The following is a 21,610-nucleotide window of genomic DNA, read 5'->3' as shown; positions in this document are numbered from 1 at the left end:
CTCCAGATCCTTTAGGTGCAAGGTTAGGTCTTGTATTTGAGTTCTTTCCAGTTTTTAAAGGGATGCTTGTATTACGATATATTTCCCCCTCAGGACTGGTTTTGCTGTATCCCACAGATTTTGAACAGTTGTATCTTAATTCTCATTACTTTCCATGAATCTTTTTAATTCTTCTCTAATTTCCTGGTTGACCCTTTCATCTTTTAGCAGGCTGGTCTTTAATCTCCACATGTTTGAAATCCTTCCAAACTTCTTCTTGTGATTTAGTTCTAATTTCATTTTTTTTATACTTAAAGTTTGTTTTTTTTTTAAATAAATTTTTATTGGTGTTCAATTTACCAACATACAGAAAAAGACCCAGTGCTCATCCCATCAAGTGTCCCCCTCAGTGCCCATCACCCATTCCCCCCCACCCTCCGCCCTCCTCCCCTTCCTCCACCCCGAGTTCGTTTCCCAGAGTTAGGAGTCTTTATATTCTGTCTCACTTCCTGATATTTCCCACACATTTCTTCTCCCTTCCCTTATATTCCCTTCCACTATTATTTATATTCCCCAAACGAATGAGAATTATGGTATGAAAAATATGCAGGGAATGATCCAAATCTTTTGGTATCAGTTAAGACCTGATTTGTGACCCAGTATATTCTCTAATCTGGAGAAAGTTCCATGTGCCCTTGAGAAGAATATATATTCAGTTGTGTTTGGATGTCAAGTTCTGTAAATATCTGTGAAATCCTTCTGGTCCAGTGTATCAGTTGAAGCCCTTGTTTCTTTGGAGATGTTGTGCTTAGAATATCTGTCGATTATAAAAAGCGATGTGTTCAAGTCACCAAGTATAAGTGTATTATTATCTAAGTATGTTTTAACCTTGGTTTTTAATTGATATACTTGGCAGCTCCCACAGTCGGGGCATAAATATTCATGATTGTTAGTTCCTCTTGTTGGATAGATCCTTGGAGTATGATATAATGTCCCTCTTCATCTCTTACTACAGTCTTTGGGATAAGCTGTAATTTATCTGATATAAGAATGGCTACCCCTGCTTTCTTTTGAGGACCATTTGAATGGTAAATGGTTCTCCAACCTTTTATTTTCAGGCTGTAGGTGTCATTATGTCTAATATGAGTCTCTTGTAGACAGCAAATAGATGGGTCTTGCCTTTTTATCCAGCCTGAGACCCTGCGCCTTTTGATGGGGTCTTTAAGCCCATTCATTTTCAGAATTACTATTGAGAGATATGAGTTTAGTGTCATCATAATACTCACTCAGTCCCTGTTTTTGTGGATTGTTTCCTTGTACTCCCTCTCTCTTTTACAGAGTCCCTCTTAATATTTCTTGCAGAGCTGGTTTGGTGGTCACATATTCTTTCAGTTTCTGCCTATCTTGGAAGCTCTTTATCTCTCCTTCTATTCTGAATGAGAGCCTTGCTGGATAAAGTATTATTGGCTGCAGGTTCTTCTCCTTTAGGACCCTGAATATATCCTGCCAGCCCTTTCTGGCCTGCCAGGTCTCTGTGGAGAGGTCTGCTGTTACCCTAGTACTTCTCCCCATAAAGGTTAGGGATTTCTTGTCTCTTGATGCTTTAAGGATATTCTCCTTGTCTTTGGAATTTGGAAGTTTCACTATTTAATGTTGAGGTGTTGAGTGATTTTTATTGATTTTGGGGGGGGGGATCTTTCTCCTGTATCTGAATGCTTATTTCCCTTCCCAAATTAGGGAAGTTCTCAGCTATGATTGTTTCAAGTACACTTTCTGGTCCTCTGTCCCTTTCATCACCCTCAAGAACCCCAATGAAATGTAGATGTTTTCTTTTGAGTGTGTCATTTATTTCCCTTAACCTATCCTCATGATCTTTTAATTGTTTTTTCTCTTTTTTCCTCAGCTTCCTTCTTTGCCATCAACTCGTCTTCTTTGTCACTCATTCTTCCACCTCGTTAACCCTCTTTAGGACCTCCAGTTTGGATTGCATCTCATTCAATTGATTTTTAATTTCTGCGTGACTAGATCTAAATTCTGCAGTCATGGAGTCTCTTGAGTCCTTTATGCTTTTTTCTAGAGCCACCAGTAGCTTTATAATAGTGCTTCTGAATTTGCTTTCTGACATTGAATTGTAATCCAAATTTTGTAACTCTGTGGGAGAGAAGACTGTTTCTGAATCTTTTGTGGTGTGGTTTTCCTTCCAGTCATTTTTCTCTGTGCAGAGTGGCTATAAACAGGTTTACTGGAAAAGGGGGAAAAATAGAGGGAAAAAAAAAGGTGGGGGAAGCAAACAGAACCCAAAAATAAGGGGGAGTATCCTCTCATTCTATATACTGTAAATCTCTCGACTTTCCTTGGAACTTTCAAGTGCTGCTTTGTCAATAACTTGCTATTCTCCTGTCCTTCCACATGGTCTCTTGGGGGGAGGGGCCTGCTGTGCTGATTCTCAGGTGTGTGCATCTGGCAGAGCTTCCCAGCCCCCTGCCAGGTGCACGGCTCGTTGGGAACTGTGTATCCTGTGAGGCCCCTGCTCAGTCCCAGGTACAAGGTGACACCAGGAGGAACAACCACAGTGGAGGCGGCCAGCTCTCCAACTCTGGTATCAGCTTCTGCTTTAACTACTGCATCTCCCAGTTGGCAGGGAACCTTGATGCTCTGGGGATGGGGGGCGCCGATCTGCACAGCTCAGGGCCGCCCGGAGGCTGGAGTGTCCTCACTATCCTGGGCCCTCTCGGCCTCCGCCTGTCCCAGGGGAAGTGCCGGATCTTGGACTGTGTCCCCCAATTGCCCTTGGCCCTGGGGCCTGCACCACTGGAATCATGCTCCCAGGGCCACACAGCCCCCTCCTCGTGCAGAGCAGCTGCCTCATTGGTCATGCAAGCTGCTCCTGAAAACGCGCTGGCCACGGGCTCCAGCCCTTTAGGAAGCTTGGCCTGCAGTGTGTGGAGCACTCTCCCCGGGGTGCAGGTCCCTGTTAGTGTCCCTGGGAGCCTGAGGGCATCCCCGCCCCTCCTGGGATCCTGCCCAAGCTCCCTGGGAGCGCCTTTCCATCTAGGAAGATTGGAAAAGCTCCTCCTTCTCCAGGACTGGGCTTCCTGTCCTGGGGGCACTCACCTGGTAGGCCTTAGTGGGCTCCTCTCGGGGCCCCTCCTCCTTGTATGCTTTTTTATTTCTTTATTTTTTTCCGTCTTCCTACCTTGATAGAACCCGAACTCTTCTCACTGTAGCATTCCAGCTGTTCTCTCTTTAAATCTCAGGCCAGGGGATCCCTGGGTGGCACAGTGGTTTAGCGCCTGCCTTTGGCCCAGGGCGTGATCCTGTATTCCTGGGATAGAGTCCTGTGTAGGGCTCCCTGCATGGAGCCTGCTTCTCTCTCTCTCTCTCTCTCTCTCTCTCTATGTCTATGTCTATCATGAATAAATAAATAAAATTTTTTAAAAAAGAAAGAAATTCTTTAAAAAATAAATCTCAAACCAAATTCATAGTTTTTCAGGATGATTTGAAAGTTATTTAGGTAAGTTGGTGGGGACAGGTGACTTGGGGACCCTACTCTTCCACCATCTTGCCCCGCCTCTGATAAGTTCTTTATAGACTTTGGATACTAACCCTTTATCTGATAAGTCATTTGCAAATATTTCCTTTCATTCTTTAGGTTATCTTTTGGTTTTGTCTATGCTTTCCTTTGCTGTGCAAAAGCTTTTTATCTTTATGAAGGCCCAATAGTTCAATTTTGTCTTTGTTTCCCTTGCCTTTGGAGACCTTTCTAGCAAGAAATAGCTGCAGAAGGTCAAAGAGGTTGTTGCCCGTGTTTTTCTCTGTTTGATGGATTTGGGTGTCGCATTTAGATCTTTCATCCATTTTGAGTGTATTTTTGTGTATGATGTAAGAAAATGGTCCAGTTTTATTCTTCTGCATGTGGCTGTCCAATTTTCTCAACACCATTTGTTGAAGAGGTTGTTCTTTTTTCCATTGAATATTCTTTCCTGCTTTATCAAAGATTAGTTGACCATAGAGTTGAGGGCCCATTTCTGGGTTTTCTATTCTATTTCATTGATCTATATGTGTCTTTTTTTGTGCCAGTGTGATGCTCTCTTGATGATTACCACTTTGTAATACAGCTTGAAGTCCAGGATTGTGATGCCGCCAGCTTTGGTATTCTTTTTCAAATTTCCTTTGCCTATTCATAATGTTTTCTACTTCCATAAAAATTTTAGAATTATTTGTCCCAGCTCTGTGAAAAAAATGTTGATGTTATTTTGATAAGGATTGCACTGAATATATGTATTACTCTGACATTTTATCAGCATTTGTTCTTCCAATCCATGAGTATGAACATTTTTCCATTTTTTTGTGTCTTTCTCAATTACTTTCATGAGTGTTGTATAATTTTCTGAGTACAGATACTTTGCCTCTTTGGTTAGATTTATTCCTAGTTATCTTACAAATTTTGATGCAATTGTAAATGGGATTTATTCTTTAATCTCTATTTCTTCTGTCTCATTTTTATTGTATAGAAATGCCACTGATTTCTGTGCATTGATTTTGTATCCTGCCACATTGCTGAATTCCTGTATGACTTCTAGCAAATTTGGGGTGGAATCTTTGGGTTTTTCACTTTTTTAAAGATTTTATTTATTTGTTCCTGAGAGACACACAGAGAGAGGCAGAGACACAGGCCGAGGGAGAAGCAGGCTCCTTGCAAGGAGCCTGATGTGGGACTCAAGACTGGATCTTGCCCTGGGCCAAAGGCAGACACTCAACCGTTGAGCTACCCAGGCATCCCTTTGGGTTTTTCACATAGTGTATCATGTTATCTGTGAGGAGTGAGAGTTTGACTTCTTTCTGATTTAGATGACTTCTTTTCTTTTTTTTTTTCTGATTAAGTCTTTTTTTTCTTGTTTGATAATCTTTTTTTCCTTTCATAATTTATTTTTTTGTATATCTTTTATTGGAGTTCGATTTGATTACATATAGTATAACACCCAGTGCTCAACCCGTCAAGTGCCCCCCTCAGTGTTGTCTGACTGCTGAGGCTAGGACTTCTAGTACTATGTTGAACAACAGTGGTGAGATTCTGCAATCACAGTTAGCAGCTTGAAGAACTGGAGACTTGGAAATGCACTGACAGGCTTAGAACACACAGGGACATCCCTGTTGTATTTCTGACCTTAGGGGAAAAGTTCTCAGTTTTTCCCCATTGAGAATGATATTTGCTGTCGGCTTTTTGTATATGGGTTTTATGATATTGAGGTATGTTCTCTCTGTTGCAACAATGTGAAGAGTTTTAATCAAGAAAGGATGCTGTACTTTGCCAAATGTTTGTCCTGCATCTATTGAGAAGATCATATGGTTCTTGACCTTATTTTATTAATGCAGTGTATCATACTGATTGATTTGAAGATGTTGAACCGTGCTTGTAGACAAGGAATAAACTCCATTCATCATGATGAATAATCCTTTTAATGTACTGTTGGATCCTATTGGCTAGTATCTTGGTGAGAGTTTTGGCATCCATGTTCATCACGGATACTGGTTTATAATTCTCCTTTTTGGTGGGATCTTTGTCTGGTTTGGGAATTAAGGTGATGCTGGCCTCATAAGAAGAGTTTGGATGATGTCCTTCCATTTCTGTTTTTTGAAACAGTTCAGAAGGTAAGTATTATTGTCCTTTCAATGTTTGGCACAATTCCCTTGAGAAGTCATACAGTCATGGATTCTTGTTTGCTGGGATTTTCTGATTACTGCTTCAATTTGCTTGCTGATTATGAATCTATTCAGGTTTTTAGTTTCTTCCTGTTTCAGTTTTGGTAGTTTATATGTTTCCAGGAATGCTTCCATTTTTTCTAGATTACCTAATTTGTTTCCATATTGTTGCTCATAATATGTTCTTTTTTAAAAGAAGGATTTTATTTATTTATTTGAGAGAGAAAGAGGGAGAGTGCAAGCATGAGTGGGGAGGGAATGAGAAGCAGGCTCCCCACTAAGCAAGAAGCTCAATTTGGGGCTTGATCCCAGATCCCAAGACCATAACCTGAGCTGAACGCTGATGCATAACTGAGTGAGCCACGCAGGTGCCCTCCTAAAAACATGTTCTTATAATTGTTTGTATTTCTTCAGTGTTGATTGTGATATCTCCTCTTTAATTCACGAGTTAATTAATTTGAGTGCTTTCTCTTTTCTTTTTGATAAGTCTGCCAGGAGATTATCAGTCTTATTCTTTCAAAGAACTAGTTCCTAGTTTCTTTGTTCTGTTCTACTTTTCTTTGGGTTTCTATTTCATTGATTTTGCTCTAATATTTATTAATTCTCTTCTCCTGCTGGGTTTATGCTTTATTTGCTCTTTTTTTCTCTAGCTGCTTTAGGTGTAAGGTTAGGTTGTGTATTTGAGACCTTTCTTATTTCTTTTTTTTTAAAGATTGTATTTATTTATTCATGAGAGAGAGCAAGAGAGATGCAGAAACACAGGCAAGGGAGGAGCAGGCTCCCCACAAGGATCCCAATGCAGGGCTTGATCTGGGACCCTGGGATTATGCCGTGAGCCAAAGGCAGATGCTCAACCTCTGAGGTGCCCAGGCGTCCTGAGGCCTTTCTTATTTCTTGAGAATAGTTGACATTGTTCTGTATTTCCCTCTTAGGATTGCCTTTGCTGCATCACAGAGGTTTTGAACTGTTAGTTGTGTCTTCATTTTCATTTTTTCCATGAATTTTTAAAATCATTCTTTAATTTCCTGATTGGCTCATTTATTCTATAGTAGGATGAGCTTTAACCTCCAAGTATTTGAGTTCCTTCCAAATTTCCTCTTGTGATTGAGTTCAAGGTTCAAAGCATTGAAGTCTGAAAATAGGCAGTGGATAATCCCAATCTTTTGGTACTGATGGAGACCTGATTTGTGACCCAGTATGTGATTTATTCTGGAGGATGTTCCATGTGCACTTGAGAAGAATGTTTATTCTGTTACTTTAGGATGAAATGCTCTGTATATACCTTTGAAATCCATCTGGTTCAGTGTGTCATTCAAAGCCCATGTTGCCTTGTTGATCTTTTGTGTAGATGAGTTGACCACTGCAGTGGGCAGGGTGTTAAAGTTCCCTATTATTTTTATATTATTATCAATGTATTTCTTTAATTTTGTTATACATTGGTTCATATAATTGGCTGCTTCCATGTTAGGGGCATAATTTTTTTTTGTATATTTTTTATTGGAATTCAATTTGCCAACAATAAATATTTACAATTGTTAGATCTTGTTGGATAGACCCATTAATTATGATATAGTGACCTTCTTTATTTCTTATTAGTCTTTGGTTTAAAATCTAGGTTGTCTGATATAAGGATTACTACCCCAGCTTTCTTTGATGCCCGTTAGCATGATAAATGGTTCTCCACCTCCTCACTGTCAATCTGGAGGTGCCTTTGGGTCTAACTTGAGTCTCTTGTGAAGAACATATGGATAAGTCTTCGTTTTTTATCCATTCTGATTCCTTGTGTCTTTTTATTGGATCATTTTGCCCATTTACATTCAGAGTACCTATGGAAAGAAATGCATTTAGTGCCATTGTATTTCCTATAAAGTCACTGTTTCTGTATATTGTCTTTGTTCCTTTCTGGCCTATGTTACTTTTGGGCTCTCTCTTCTCTTTGAGGATCCCCTTTAATATTTCTTGTAGGACTGGTTTAGTGATCACAAATTCTTTTAGTTTCTGTTTGTCCTGGAAACTCTTTATATTTCCTTCTATTCTGAGTATCAGTCTTGTTGTATAAAGTATTCTTGGCTGCATGATTTTCTCATTTAGTACCCTGAATATATCATGCTTGTCCTTTGTGGCCTGCCAGGTCTCTGTGGATAGATCTGCTGCCTGCCTTATGTTTCTACCTCTGTGGATTATGGACCTCTTGTCCTGAGATGCTTTTAGGATTTTCTCTTTGTCTCTAAGTTTTGCAAACTTCACTCTTATATGTTGGTGTGTTAACCTATTTTTATTGATTTTGAGGGGGGTTCTCTGTTTCTTCTGGAATTGAATATTGCAGCATTTTTTTACAGGAGCCAAATTATGGAAGCAGCCTGAATCTCAATTGTAAGAGAAATGGATAAAAAATGAGAGGTATATATCTATAGACAGATAGATACAGTTAAGAGTCCAGTTATTATCATGTGCACTGAGTAATGTATAGAAGTTTTGAATCATTAAATTGTACATCTGAAACTAATATAACACTGAATGTTAACTGTAATGTAATTAATATTGAAAAACTTAATACAAATATAAATAAAATACAAAGAACCATTTAAAACTAGTATAATAGAGCCTTAATCTCCTTTAAAAATTCATTTAAAATCTCCTTTAAAAATACACTTTGCTATTCTATGTTTAAATTATTCCTAGCCAGAAGCGTCAAATCTAATGAAATTTAGTGGTTGGTTTTTAAATTTTTTTATGTTCAGAAACACTTTTATGTTTTCTAAAGTTTTTATTTAAATTCCAGTCAACAGGGACACCTGGGTGGCTCAGTGGTTGAGCGCCTGCCTTCAGCCCAGGGCGTGATCCTGGAGTTTCAGGATCGAATCTCACATCAGGCTCCCTGCATGGAGCCTGCTTCTCTCTCTGCCTGTGTCTCTGCCTCTCTCTCTATGTCTCTCATGAAAAAAATAAATAAAATCTTTAAAAATAAATAAGTAAAAAATAAATAAAATAAAAAAACAAAAGTAAATAAATAAATAAATAAATAAACAAATAAATTCCAGTTAACATACAGCATAATATTAGTTTCAGGTATACAATATGGTTACTCAACACTTCCATACAAAACGGGTTGCTTGTCACAACAAGTGCACTCCTTAATCCCCGTCACCTATTTAACCAGTCCCCTCATCCACCTCCCCTCTGGTAACCATTAGTTTGTTCTCTATAGTTAAGAGTCTGTTTCTTTGTTTGCCTCTCTCTCTCTTTTCTTCTATATGCTTCTTTTTTTGTTTCTTAAATTCCACATATGAGTGAAATCATATGATATTTGTCTTTCTCTGACTGTGTATCAGATCTAGCAGTTTTTGTGTTGGAGTCTTTCAGGTTTTCTAAATAGAATATCATGGCTCTGCAAATAGTGAAAGTTTCACTTTGTCTTTGCCAATTTGTATAACTTTTATTTTTTTGTGTTCTCTGATTGCTGTAGCTAGGACTTCTAGTACTATGTTAAACAATGGTGGTGAAAGTGAATATCCTTGTCTTATTACTGTCTGAAGAAGAAAAGCTCTGATTTCCCCATTGAGCATGATATTAGCTGTGTATTTTTCACATATCATGTTTATGATGTTGAGGTATGTTCACTTTAACCTTACATTGTTGAGAGTTTTTAATCATGAATGGATGGTGTACTTTGTCAAATGCTTTTTCTACATCTATTGAAAAGATCATGTTTCTTTTTTTAAGATTTTATTTATTTATTCATGAGAGACATAGAGAGAGAGGCCAGAGACACAGGCAGAGAGAGAAGCAGGCTCCATGCAGGGAGCCCAATGTGGGACTCGATCCCATGACTCCGGGATCATGCCCTGGGCCAAAGGCAGGTGCTAAACCGCTAAGCCATCCATGGATCCCTTGAAAAGATCATGTTTCTTATCCTTTCTTTTATTTATGTAGTGTGTCACATTGATTGATTTGTGAATACTGAACCACTTGCAGCCCAGGAATAAATCCCACTTGAATGTGGTGACTGATTCTTTTAATGTACTGTTGGATTCATTTTGCTTGTATTTTATTGAGAATTTTTGCATCCATGGTCATCAGGGATATTGGCCTATAGTTCTCTTTTTCTATAGTGTCTTTATCTGGATTTGGTATCAGGGTAATGCTAGCCTCATAGAATGAATTTTGAAGTTTTCTTTCTGTTTCTCCTTTTTGGAATAGTTTAAGAAGAGTACATATTAACTCCTCTTTACATGTTTGCTAGAATTCACCTGTGAAGTGCTCTGGCCCTGGAGTGTTGTTTATTGGGAGATTTAATGACTGATTCCATTTCTTTGCTGGCTATTAATCTGTTCAAGTTTTCTATTTCTTCCTGTTTCACTTTTGGTAGTTTATGTGTTTCTGGGAATTTACCCATGTTTTCTAGGTTTTCCAATTCACTGGCATATTGTTTTTCATAATAATCTCTTATAATTGTATTTCTGTGGTGTTGGTTATTTCTCCTCTCACTTTTCACTATGAACTTGAATCTTTCTCTTTGATAAATCTAGCTAGGATTTTATTGATTTTATTAATTTTTTTCAATGAACCCACTTCTGGTTTCATTGATCTGTTCTCCTGTTTGGGAGGTTTTGTTTTGTTTTTAAGTGTCTATATCATTCATTTCTGTTCTAAACTTTATTATTTCCCTACTTCTGCTCACTTTAGGATTAATTTTATATTCTTTTTCTAGCTCCTTCTTTGTATAAGGTTTGGTTTATTTATTTGAGATTTTTATTGCTTCTTGAGGTAGGTCTGAATTACTATATACTTCCTTCCTAGGACTGCTTTTGCTGCATCCAAGAGTCATTGGACCATAATGTTTTCATTTTCATTTGTTTCCATGTATTTTTTTTATTTCTTCTTTAATTTCCTGGTTGACCTATTCATTCTTTAGTAGCATGTTCTTTAACCTCCATATATTTGTGATCTTTCTAAATATTTTCTTGTGATTGACTGTAAGTTTCATAGCATTGTGCTCAGAATATATCCATGGTATGATCTCAGTTGTTTTGTACTTTTTGAGGCCTGATTTTTGACCTACTATGTGATCTATTCTGGAGAATGTCCCAACTGCACTTGAAAAGAAAGTGTAGGGCAGCCCCGGTGGCTCAGCAGTTTAGCGCCACCTGCAGCCAAGGGTGTGATCCTGGAGACTCTGGATCCAGTCCCACATCAGGCTCCCTGCATGGATTCTGCTTCTCCCTCTGCCTGTGTCTCTGCTTCTCTCTCTCTCCTCTCTGTGTATTCTCATGAATAAATAAATAAAATCTTTAAAAAAAAAGAAAAGAAAAGAAAAGAAAGTGTATTCTGCTGCTTTAGGATGAAATGTTCTGAATATATCTGTTAAGTTCATCTGGTCCAGTGTGTCATTCAAAACCATTTTTTCCTTGTTGACTTTCTGCCTAGATGATCTGTTCATTGATGTAATTCTGGTGTTGAAGTCCCCTATTCTTATATTATTTTCAATGAATTCCTTTATTTTATTATTGTTTTACATATGTTGGTGCTTCAAAGTTGGGTGCAAAAATATTTACAATTGTTAGATCTTCCTGTGGTATAGACCCCTTTATTATGATATAGTGCCCTTCTTCATCCCTTGCTAGTCTTTGGTCTAAAATCTATTTTTGTCTGATATAAGTATCACTACTCAGGCTTTATTTTCATGTCCATTTGCATAATAAATATTTCTCCATCCCCTCACTTTCAATCTGCAGGGATCTTTAGGTCTAAAATAAATCTCTTGATGGAGAGAAGGTGGGCAGAAGCCAAAGGATGATACAACCGTGTTGTGCTGTATGAGAAGAACCAAACTGGTAAAAAAAAAAATAATGAGAACCAAAAGATCGAACAAGATGACATCAAACCAGAAGATAAAGCTCATAAGGCCTCGGCCAAAATTCAGGCTAAATTCCATGGACACATAATAAGGAAAAAGCTCAAAGGAGAGAAGAAGGGTGATGCTCAAGCTGCTGAGTCAGAGGCGAACAGAAGGATGAAGCCCCTGTTCCTGACGGCATGGAGAAGGAGGAAGAAAGTTCTACTCCCACGGATGCAGCCCCTACCTCCAGCCCCAAGCCTGAGGAAACTGGCTTCCGAGGAGAAGGGGGGAGAGTTCCCCTGATGCTGCCAAAGAGCAGGCAGTCCCCCAGGCTATGTCCCCTCAGAGGAGGAGCCCAGCTCTGCTGAGACAGAAAGTGCCACTAAAGCTTCCACTAACAACTCGTGGTCCTCTGAAGACACCCCAGCCACGGAGGTGCTTAAACAAACCAATGTGCCTGCTGCTCTCACTGTTGCTGCCACTACCCCACTGCAGAAGATGCTGCTGATAAGGCAACAGCCCAGCCTCCAGTGGATGCTGTGGAGAGCAGCCAAGCTGAGGAAAAGGTAGAAACTGTAGGTGAAATTAAACTCAAGGAAAGTGCCTGGCAGGATGAAGGTAAAGGAGAAGAACATGAGATGGAATAAGAACATGCCTGATCTTTAAGAAATGGCTTTCCATGTCCCTCCCCTCCCCTCTCCTGAATCCTGTCTCTCCCCACCCTCTTCTCAACTCCACTCTGAAATTTCCCTTCCTGTCTTGCTCACATTCATGAGTCTGTCCTCTCCTACCCACTACCTCACTTTCTGTCAGTGTGGCAATTTTTTTTTTAAAGCAGTAAAGATTCCAAGTCACACAGTGTGGTTTAAACATTTTTTTTTTTGTTTCTTGATGCTGTTATGGTGAATTTTTGGTAATGATGATCCAACCATTTGGGGAAATCCTTGAACTATATCAAAAATTTTTAATCTGGTGCATGTGGCCCTGTGGGAATCCATTTTCCTCCCTATCTCTGTTCCAATTGTGTGTGCAATGATTTTTTCATTTGAGGAGTCTAAAATATAGAGTGAATTCAAAACCAGTTTTTTAGGGATCCCTGGGTGGCGCAGCGGTTTGGCGCCTGCCTTTGGCCCAGGGCGCGATCCTGGAGACCCGGGATCGAATCCCACGTCGGGCTCCCGGTGCATGGAGCCTGCTTCTCCCTCCGCCTGTGTCTCTGCCTCTCTCTCTCTCTCTCTGTGACTATAATAAATAAAAAAACAAACAAACAAAAAAAAAAACAAAAAAAACCAGTTTTTTATTCTTCCTTTTAATATGATGGAATAAACAAAAAAATTAAGAACCCAGTTTGTTTTGAAAATAAAAAAATAAAAAAAAGCAAATAAAGCAAATGTGAAATTAGAGTGAAAAAATAAAATGAATTTCTTGTAGGCAGCATGTATTCGGGTCTTTTTAAAAATCTATTCTGAAATTCTATGTATTTTGACTGGAATGTTTAGTCAATTTACATTCAGACTAATTATTGGTAAATATGCATTTAATGCCATCTTAATACTTTTTTTTGTCATTGTTTCTGGACATTTTTCCACTCAGAGTCTCCTTTAATATTTGTAGCAGTGTTGGTTTAGTACTTATGAACTCCTTTAGTTTTTGTTTGTCTGGGTAGCTCTTTATATTTCCTTCTATTTTGAACCATGGCCTTGCTAGATAGAGTATTCTTGATTTTAGAGTTTTCCCGTTCAGCACATTGAATATATCATGCCACCCTCTTCTGGCTTGCCCAGTTTCTATGGAGGGATCTTCATCTAGCCTCATGGGTCTTCCCTTGTAAGTTAGGGACTTGTTTTGTCTTGATGCTTTTATGATTTTTTATCACTATATTTTACAAATGTAATTACAATATGTCGTGATAATGGCCTGGTTTTGTTTATTTTGATGGAAGTTCTCTGTACTTTCTGGATCTGTCTGTTTCCTTTACCAGATTAGGGAAACTTTTAGCTATTATTCCCTCAAGTAAATTTTCTTCCTCCTTTCTCTCTTCTTCTTCTTCTGGGATTCCTATAATACAAATGTTATTATATTTGATGGAGTCACTGAGATCCTTAAGTCTATTCTCCTATTCTATAATTATTTTTTCTTTCTTTTGTTCAGCTTCATTATTTCCCATTATTTTGCTTTCTATATCATGTATTCACTTCTCTGCTTTTTCCAGCCTTGTGTTCATTTATTGCATCAAGCCTGTGTCCAAGCTCAGTTATTGTATTTTCTTTTCTGGTGGAATATTTTTAACTCTGTTATCTCTGTAGTAAGGGCCTCCCTGAAGTATTCCATTCATTTCTCAACCCCAGCAAGTATCCTTATGATTGTTGCCCTAATTTCTCCATCAGGCATGTTACTTATATTGATCTGCTTAGATTTCTGGTCATGACCTTATTTTGTTGTTTCATTTGAGATGAATTCCTCTGTCTTGGCATTTTGTCTGAATCTCTGCCTTCTGTGTTTTAATTAGTTCATTAAGTTTCTTTCTCCTGAGAGTAATGATTTTATGAAGAGTATATTATATAGTGCCCTGGGCCTCCCGCTTCAGGGTGTCTCTGGTGTGTGCTGTGTGTGCTGTCCTGTTGTGTTTTGGCTGCTCTGTCCTTAGAGTCCAGTCATCTGCAGAGGCTAGCTTTGCCTGCAGTAGGCAGTGTTTTGTCCTTGGCCGGAATGTGGCAAGATTTAACCAGGTGTACTCCGATATGCTCTTTATTTTTTAAAATATTTTATTTATTTATTCATTAGAGACACACAGAGAGAGGCAGATACATGGACAGAGGGAGAAGCAGACTCCCCACAGGATCAGGACTCGATCCCAGAACCCTGGGATCACAACCTGAGGCAAAGGCAGATAGATACTCAACCACTGAGCCATCTAGGTGCCCCTCCATTATGCTCTTTAAATGAGACCTGATACTACTTCCACTAGAACAGAAGCCCTGCAGAACTCTCTGCTTGGGAGAGGTCGTGTGGGCAGGTGTTTCTGCTGGCCTTCTGAGGAAGGAGTCTGCCACACTGAGTTGACTGAGAATGGCAGTACAGTCAGAATGCAATGGTGTGGGACTTGATATAAGCAGGTTGGACAGTCAGTGTCAGCACTGCGGTGCTTATTGTAGGTGGCTCTGTGTTTATGCCAAGGGTTGGGGTGGGAGGGAAATGGCATCAGCCAGCTCCTTTATCCCTGGAGAGGCATCTCCATGTATGCTGCCTCTCAGGGAAGCACTGGGAGAAAAGAACACAATATATCCCACTGTATATCCCAGGCATTTTTCAGTTCACTGTTTCCACACTGTCTACCTCTAGGTTGTTTGTTTGCTTTCTGTTTAAGAGCAGCGTGGTGCCCTCCAGGCTGTATTCAAGATAAGTCTGCTGAGTATTAAAACTCCAGGCTTTATCTACATAGTGTTGGCAGGGGCCTGTACTGGTCTTCTGAGGGAGGGTCCTGCTACAGTGGTACACAGGGAAGATTGACCAAGAAGGGAAGTTATGCCAGAGCACAGGGGTATGGGACTTGGTGTAAGCAAGTAAGGCAGCGAGTGTCAGGGCTGAGCTGCTTTTTGTAGGTGGTTCTGTTTTTTTTTTTTTAATTTTTATTTATTTGCGATAGTCACACACACACAGAGAGAGAGAGAGAGAGAGAGAGAGAGGCAGAGGGAGAAGCAGGCTCCATGCACCGGGAGCCCGACGTGGGATTCGATCCTGGGTCTCCAGGATAGCGCCCTGGGCCAAAGGCAGGCGCCAAACCGCTGTGCCACCCAGGGATCCCGGTGGTTCTGTTTTTATGCTGAAAGTTGGAGTAGGGAAATGGTGCTAGCTGGCTCCTTTGTCCTGGGAGAAGCCTCTCTGTGAATGCTGCCTCGGAGGGACAAGCTCCAAGAAGAGTGAATAATCTCCCTTCTCTGTGCCCGAGGCATTCTTCAGATTGCTGTTTCCATGCCATCTGTCCTCAGGTTGTTTGCCTGACTTCTATTCATGAGTAGGGCAGAGCACTCAAGGTTCTATTCCAGCCAAGTCCAAAAACTCCAGTGTTTAAGACCTGCTTGTTGCAAGAACTCATGAAAATCAGCCCCTCTTGTTTTCCCAGCCAATAGCTTCAGGGAAATGTTCTCCTAGTGTGTTCGTCTATGTGCTCCCCTCTCTCACCTTCTACCATGATCATGGCTACCTCCACTCTGCAGTATCCATGATCCATTTATCCCCTAAACCATGTCTCTGTATCTCCTACCTTCTTTGGTGTGGCTTCTTTTCTCCCTTTAGTTGTGGAGTTTGTTCTTTGAATCTTCAGGTTAATTTCTGTGGTATTTAGAATGATTTGATAGTTATCTAGCTGTGTTTATACGATGAGACAAGCCTAGGGCCCTCCTGCTCCTCCACTATCTTATCTCCCTCCTACAAAATTAAATAATGAAAAGTTATTAGTAAAGCCTGTTCATAGTTTTGAAAAAAATACACATATACATATGCACACTTGCATAAACACACACACACACACACTTTTAGGTGAATTTGTTGGAAGCTGCATTAAAAATGTAGCAATCTCCATTGGGTTCTATTTAATACTATAAAACAATACCCTGAATTATTGTAGACCAGAAAGAGTGAGTGAATTTGCCAAAGGTACACATTTTACAACTGTTGAGTAATTTAAATCCTGAGGGAATCTGACTCATGTTACCCACAGTTCCTTCCATTGACACTACACTTAATAGAAACACCATATATCTTCAATCTTTATATGAACACTGACTTCATGTAACTTATATTAAAAATGGAAATCTGCCTTATGTATTACTTATATATGATGCCATATCTGTGCAAAAAATACACAAAATAAACACACAGATTCTTTTAAAAAACTTTTTTAGTCATGTCCTCATGTTCAGATCAATAAATATAATTACTATTCATGTATTACCTTTCATGTTAAGGAAATTCCTCTATGAGTCAGCAATGAATAAGAGAACACAAAATTTAGTGAGATGAGCCTAATTATCAAAGGTAAGTGTTTTATCATTACTTCTTTTTTAAAAGATTTTATTTATTTATTTAGTCATGAGAGACACAAAAAGAGGGAGGCAGACACATAGGCAGAGAGAGAAGCAGACTCCATGCAGAGAGCCCAATGTGGGATTCAATCCCGGGACTCCGGGATCATGCCCTGAGCTGAAGGCAGATGCTCAACCACTGAGCCACCCAGGCGTCTCTACGTCTTTTTTTAAAAAAACTGAAGGATAGTTGACACACAATGTTATATTAGTTTCAGGCATACATCATAGTATTTCAACGATTCTATATTCTGCCATTACAAGTGTAGTTACCACATCACTATATTCCAATATTTTTGACTATATTCCCTATGTTGTACTTTTCATCACCATGACTTATTTATTTTATAACTGGAAGTTTGTACGTCTTAATCCTATTCACTTATTTTAACCACCCTTCTCACGTTTGTTCATTGTATTTATGATTCTGTCTCCGTTTTTGTTTGCTCTTCATTTGTTTACTTTTTAAGATACTACATATAAGTGAAAGAATATGGCATTTGTCTTTGTCTGACTTATTTCACTTGGCATAATGTCTTCCAGGTCTAACCGTGTTGTTGCAAGTGATGATATCTCATTCTTTTTTATGGCTGATAGTCCAGTGTGTGTGTGTGTGCATGTGTGCGTGTGTGTGTGTGTAATATGTCATATCTTATTTATCCATTTAACTATCAATGGACACAGGTTGCTTCCATAGGTAAATAATAATTGTAAATAATGCTGAAATAAGCATAAGGGTGCATATATCATTTGAATTAATGCTTTCATTTCATTTGGGCAAATACTCAGTGGTAGAATTGTTGGATCACATGGTGCTTCTATTTTTTAATTTTTGAGAAAACTCCATGCTATTTTCCACAATATTTTAAAATATTTATTTATTGATTCATGAGAGAAACAGAGAGGCAGAGGGAGAAGCAGGCTCCACACAGGGAGCCTGACGTGGGACTCGATCCCAGGTCTCCAGGATCATGCCCTGGGCTGAAGGCAGACGCTAAACCGCTGAGCCACCCAGGGATCCCTTCCACAATTGCTTCAATTCATACTCCCACCATCACTGCCTGAGGTTTAAGGGAAAAGTGCTATTATTACTTCTTTTTTAAAATCCGTATGCTGTGACACCTGGGTAGCTCAGCAATTGAGCATCTTACTTTGGCTCAGGGGGTGATCCCAGGGTCCCAGGATTGAGCCCTACATCAGGCTCTGTGCGTGGAGTCTGATTCTCCCTCTGCCCATGTCTCTGCTTCTCTCTCTCTCTCTGTCATGAATAAATAAATAAAATCTTTTTAAAAAAATAACATAAAATCCATATGCTTTCTTTGATTGATCAAATCTACTTCCAGAGTTTGATTACCAGCTCTACATTATGTACCCTCTCAGAGCCTCAACTGCCTCATTTTAAAATGGGAATAATAAGAAAGAAGAGGATGGCTGAGGAGTAGGGGACCCTAGTTCCTCTGGTCCTGGAATTCAGCTAGATAGCTTTCAAGTCATTATGAACACCTGTGAACTCATCTGGAGCTCTAAGAGATTTGCTGCAATACTACAAATAGAAAAGTGGACCACTTTTTGCAAGGTAAGAGGTACAGAGAGGTTAATCCAAGGCAATATATTGGACAACAAATCCAGGGGGAGGGAAACCCATAAGCTGACTAATGGAAAGTTATATAGTAGTGGAGCAAGAAATCAGAACTTTTAAAAATCTTCTCTGCTGGGGGATATCCCTGCCTAAAAGGTGCTCATGTGGTGAAGCAGGGCAGAATCCTAGGTAGGACAGTATGCTCTCAGCAATCCCAGGGTCACAGAAAGAATGAAGGTGCCTGAGTGTGGCAGAGTTCCCAAGCATAGAAACAGTGACGCTGGCTGCAAAGTGAGCCCAGGAGTGGGTTTTCAGCATGGTGTTCCCATAAACCAAAAATCTAGGCAAAATCAGGTAACCACTCTCTGAGCAGGTACTCAGGAAGATGCACAACAGCACCAACATCCCCTTTCTTTTATTTAAAATAAATTTATTTTTTATTGGTGTTCAATTTGCCAACATATAGAATAAAACCCAGTGCTCATCCAGTCAAGTGTCCACCTCAGTGCCCGTCACCTAGACACCCCCACGCCCCGCCCACCTCCCCTTCCACCACCCCTAGTTCGTTTCCCAGAGTTAGGACTCTTCCATGTTCTGTCTCCCTTTCTGATATTTCCCACTCATTTTTTCTCCTTTCCCCTTTATTCCCTTTCACTATCTTTTATATTCCCCAAAAGAATGAGACCATGTAATGTTTGTCCTTCTCCGATTGACTTATTTCACTCAGCATAATACCCTCCAGTTCCATCCACGTCAAAGCAAATGGTGGGTATTTGTCATTTCTAATGGCTGAGTAATATTCCATTGTATACATAAACCACATCTTCTTTACCATTCATCTTTCAATGGACACCGAGGCTCCTTCCACAGTTAGGCTATTGTGGACATTGCTGCTAGAAACATCGGGGTGCAGGTGTTCTGGCGTTTCATTGCATCTGTATCTTTGGGGTAAATCCCCAGCAGTGCAATTGCTGGGTCGTAGGGCAGGTCTATTTCTAACTCTTTGAGGAACCTCCACACAGTTTTCCAGAGTGGCTGCACCAGTTCACATTCCCACCAAAAGTGCAAGAGGGTTCCCGTTTCTCCCCATCCTCTCCAACATTTGTTGTTTCCTGCCTTGTTAATTTTCCCCATTCTCATTGGTGTGAGGTGGTATCTCATTATGGTTTTGATTTGTATTTCTCTGATGGCAAATGATGCAGAACATTTTCTCATGTGCTTGTTGGCCATGTCTATGTCTTCCTCTGTGAGATTTCTGTTCATGTCTTTTGCCCATTTCATGATTGGATTGTTTGTTTCTTTGGTGTTGAGTTTAATAAGTTCTTTATAGATCTTGGAAACTAGCCCTTTGTCTGATACATTTGCAAATATCTTCTCCCATTCTGTAGGTTGTCTTTTAGTTTTGTTGACTGTTTCCTTTGCTGTGCAAAAGCGTCTTATCTTGATGAAGTCCCAATAGTTCATTTTTGCTTTTGTTTCCTTTGCCTTCATGGATGTATCTTGCAAGAAGTTACTGATGCCGAGTTCAAAAATGGTGTTGCCTGTGTTCTCCTCTAGGATTTTGATGGAATCTTGTCTCACATTTAGATGTTTCATCCATTTTGAGTTTATCCTTGTGTATGGTGTAAGAGAATGGTCTAGTTTCATTCTTCTGCAGGTGGATGTCCAATTTTCCCAGCACCATTTATTGAAGAGACTGTCCTTTTCTAGTCGATAGTCTTTCCTGCTTTGTGGAATATTAATTGACCATAGAGTTGAGGGCCCATTTCTGGATTCTCTATTCGGTTCCATTGATCTATATGTATGTTTTTGTGCAGGTACCACACTGTCTTGATGAACACAGCTTTGTAGTACAACTTGATATCTGGCATTGTGATGCCCCCAGCTCTGGTTTTCTTTTTCAATATTCCCCTGGCTACTCGGGGTCTTTTCTGATTCCACACAAATCTTAAGATGATTTGTTCCAACTCTCTGAAGAAAGTCCATGGTATTTTGATAGGGATTGCATTGAACGTGTAAATTGCCCTGGTAGTATAGCATTTACACAATATTAATTCTTCCAATCCATGAGCCTGGAATATTTTTCCATCTCTTTGTGTCTTCCTCAATTTCTTTCAAAAGTGTTGTGTAGTTTTTAGGGTCGAGATCCTTTACCTCTTTGGTTAGGTTTATTCCTAGGTATCTTATGATTTTGGGTGCAATTTTAAATGGGATTGACTCCTTAATTTCTCTTTCTTCAGTTTCATTGATTGTGTATGGAAATGCCACTGATTTCTGGGCATTGATTTTGTATCCTGCCACAGTGCCGCATTGCTGTATGAGTTCTAGCAATCTTAGGGTGGATTCTTTTGGGTTTTCTATGTACAGTATCATGTCATCTGGAAAGAGGGAGATTTGACTTCTTCTTTGCCAATTTGAATGCCTTTTATTTCTTTTTGTTGCCTGATTGCGGAGGCTAGGACCTGTAGTACTATGTTAAATAGTAGTGGTGACAGTGAACATAACTTTCGTGTTCCTGATCTTAGAGGAAAGACTCCCAGTGTTTCCCCATTGAGAATGATATGTGCTGTGGGCTTTTCATAGATGGCTTTTAAGATTCTGAGGAATGTTCCCTCTATCCCTGCACTCTGAAGAGTTTTGATCAGGAATGGATGCTGTATTTTGACAAATGCTCTCTCTGCCTCTATAGAAAGGATCATATGGTTCTTGTTTTTTCTCTTGTTGATATGAACTAGCACGTTGATTGCTTTATGAGTGTTGAACCAGCCTTGCATCCTGGGAATAAATCCCACTTGGTCATAGTGAATAATCTTCTTAATGTATTGTTGGATCCTATTGGCTAGTATCCTGTTAAGAATTTTTGCAACTGTGTTCATCAGGAATATTGGTCTCTAATTCTCCTTTTGGTGACAACTTTGTCTGGTTTTGGAATTAAGGTGATTCTGGCCTCATAGAACGAGTTTGGAAGTATTTCATCCCTTTCTTTCCTTTAGAACAGCTTTAGTAGAATAGGTCTTGTTTCTTCTTTAAAGATTTGATAGAATTCCCCTGGGAAGCCATCTGGCCCTGGACTCTTGTGTCTTGGGAGGTTTTTGATGACTGCTTCAATTTCCTCCCTGGTTAATGGCCTGTTCAGGTTTTCTATTTCTTCCTGTTCCAGTTTTTGTAGTTTGTGGTTTTCTAGATATGCGTCCATTTCTTCCAGAACTTCTAATTTATTGGCGTATAGCTGCTCATAATATGTTTTTAAAATCATTTGCATTTCCTTGGTTTTGGTTGTAATCTCTCCTTTGCCATTTGTGATTGTATTGAGTCTTTTCTCTTTTGTTTTTAATAAGGCTGGCTAATGGTTTATCTACCTTATTAGTTTTTTCAAAGAACCAACTCCTGGTTTTGTTGATCTGTTCTAGAGCTGTTCTTGTGTCT

At 39.5% G+C, this 21,610-nt stretch overlaps 1 protein-coding gene and 1 pseudogene across 5 annotated transcripts in view; one reads left to right on the top strand and one right to left on the bottom strand.

Moving 5' to 3' along the window:
* Positions 1 to 21,610, bottom strand: part of APOOL (apolipoprotein O like) — a 356,871-nt gene that overhangs the window by 75,500 nt on the left and 259,761 nt on the right. Inside the window, exon 10 of one of the 5 annotated variants that reach the window (XM_072743935.1) lies at positions 7,156 to 7,508. The exons of the other annotated variants lie outside the window; for them this stretch is intronic. Within the exon in view, the coding sequence (XP_072600036.1) occupies positions 7,318 to 7,508 (191 nt within the window). The 3' untranslated portion in view covers positions 7,156 to 7,317. Of the gene's footprint in view, positions 1 to 7,155; positions 7,509 to 21,610 lie in introns of those variants that run through there. 5 annotated transcript variants of the gene reach the window in all.
* LOC112933602 (neuromodulin pseudogene) lies at positions 9,247 to 12,180 on the top strand (annotated as a pseudogene).

This window comes from Vulpes vulpes, chromosome X, assembly GCF_048418805.1.
Source record: "Vulpes vulpes isolate BD-2025 chromosome X, VulVul3, whole genome shotgun sequence".
In the NCBI taxonomy this organism is placed as follows: domain Eukaryota; kingdom Metazoa; phylum Chordata; class Mammalia; order Carnivora; family Canidae; genus Vulpes; species Vulpes vulpes.
This window is presented reverse-complemented; position numbering and strand designations above follow the sequence as displayed.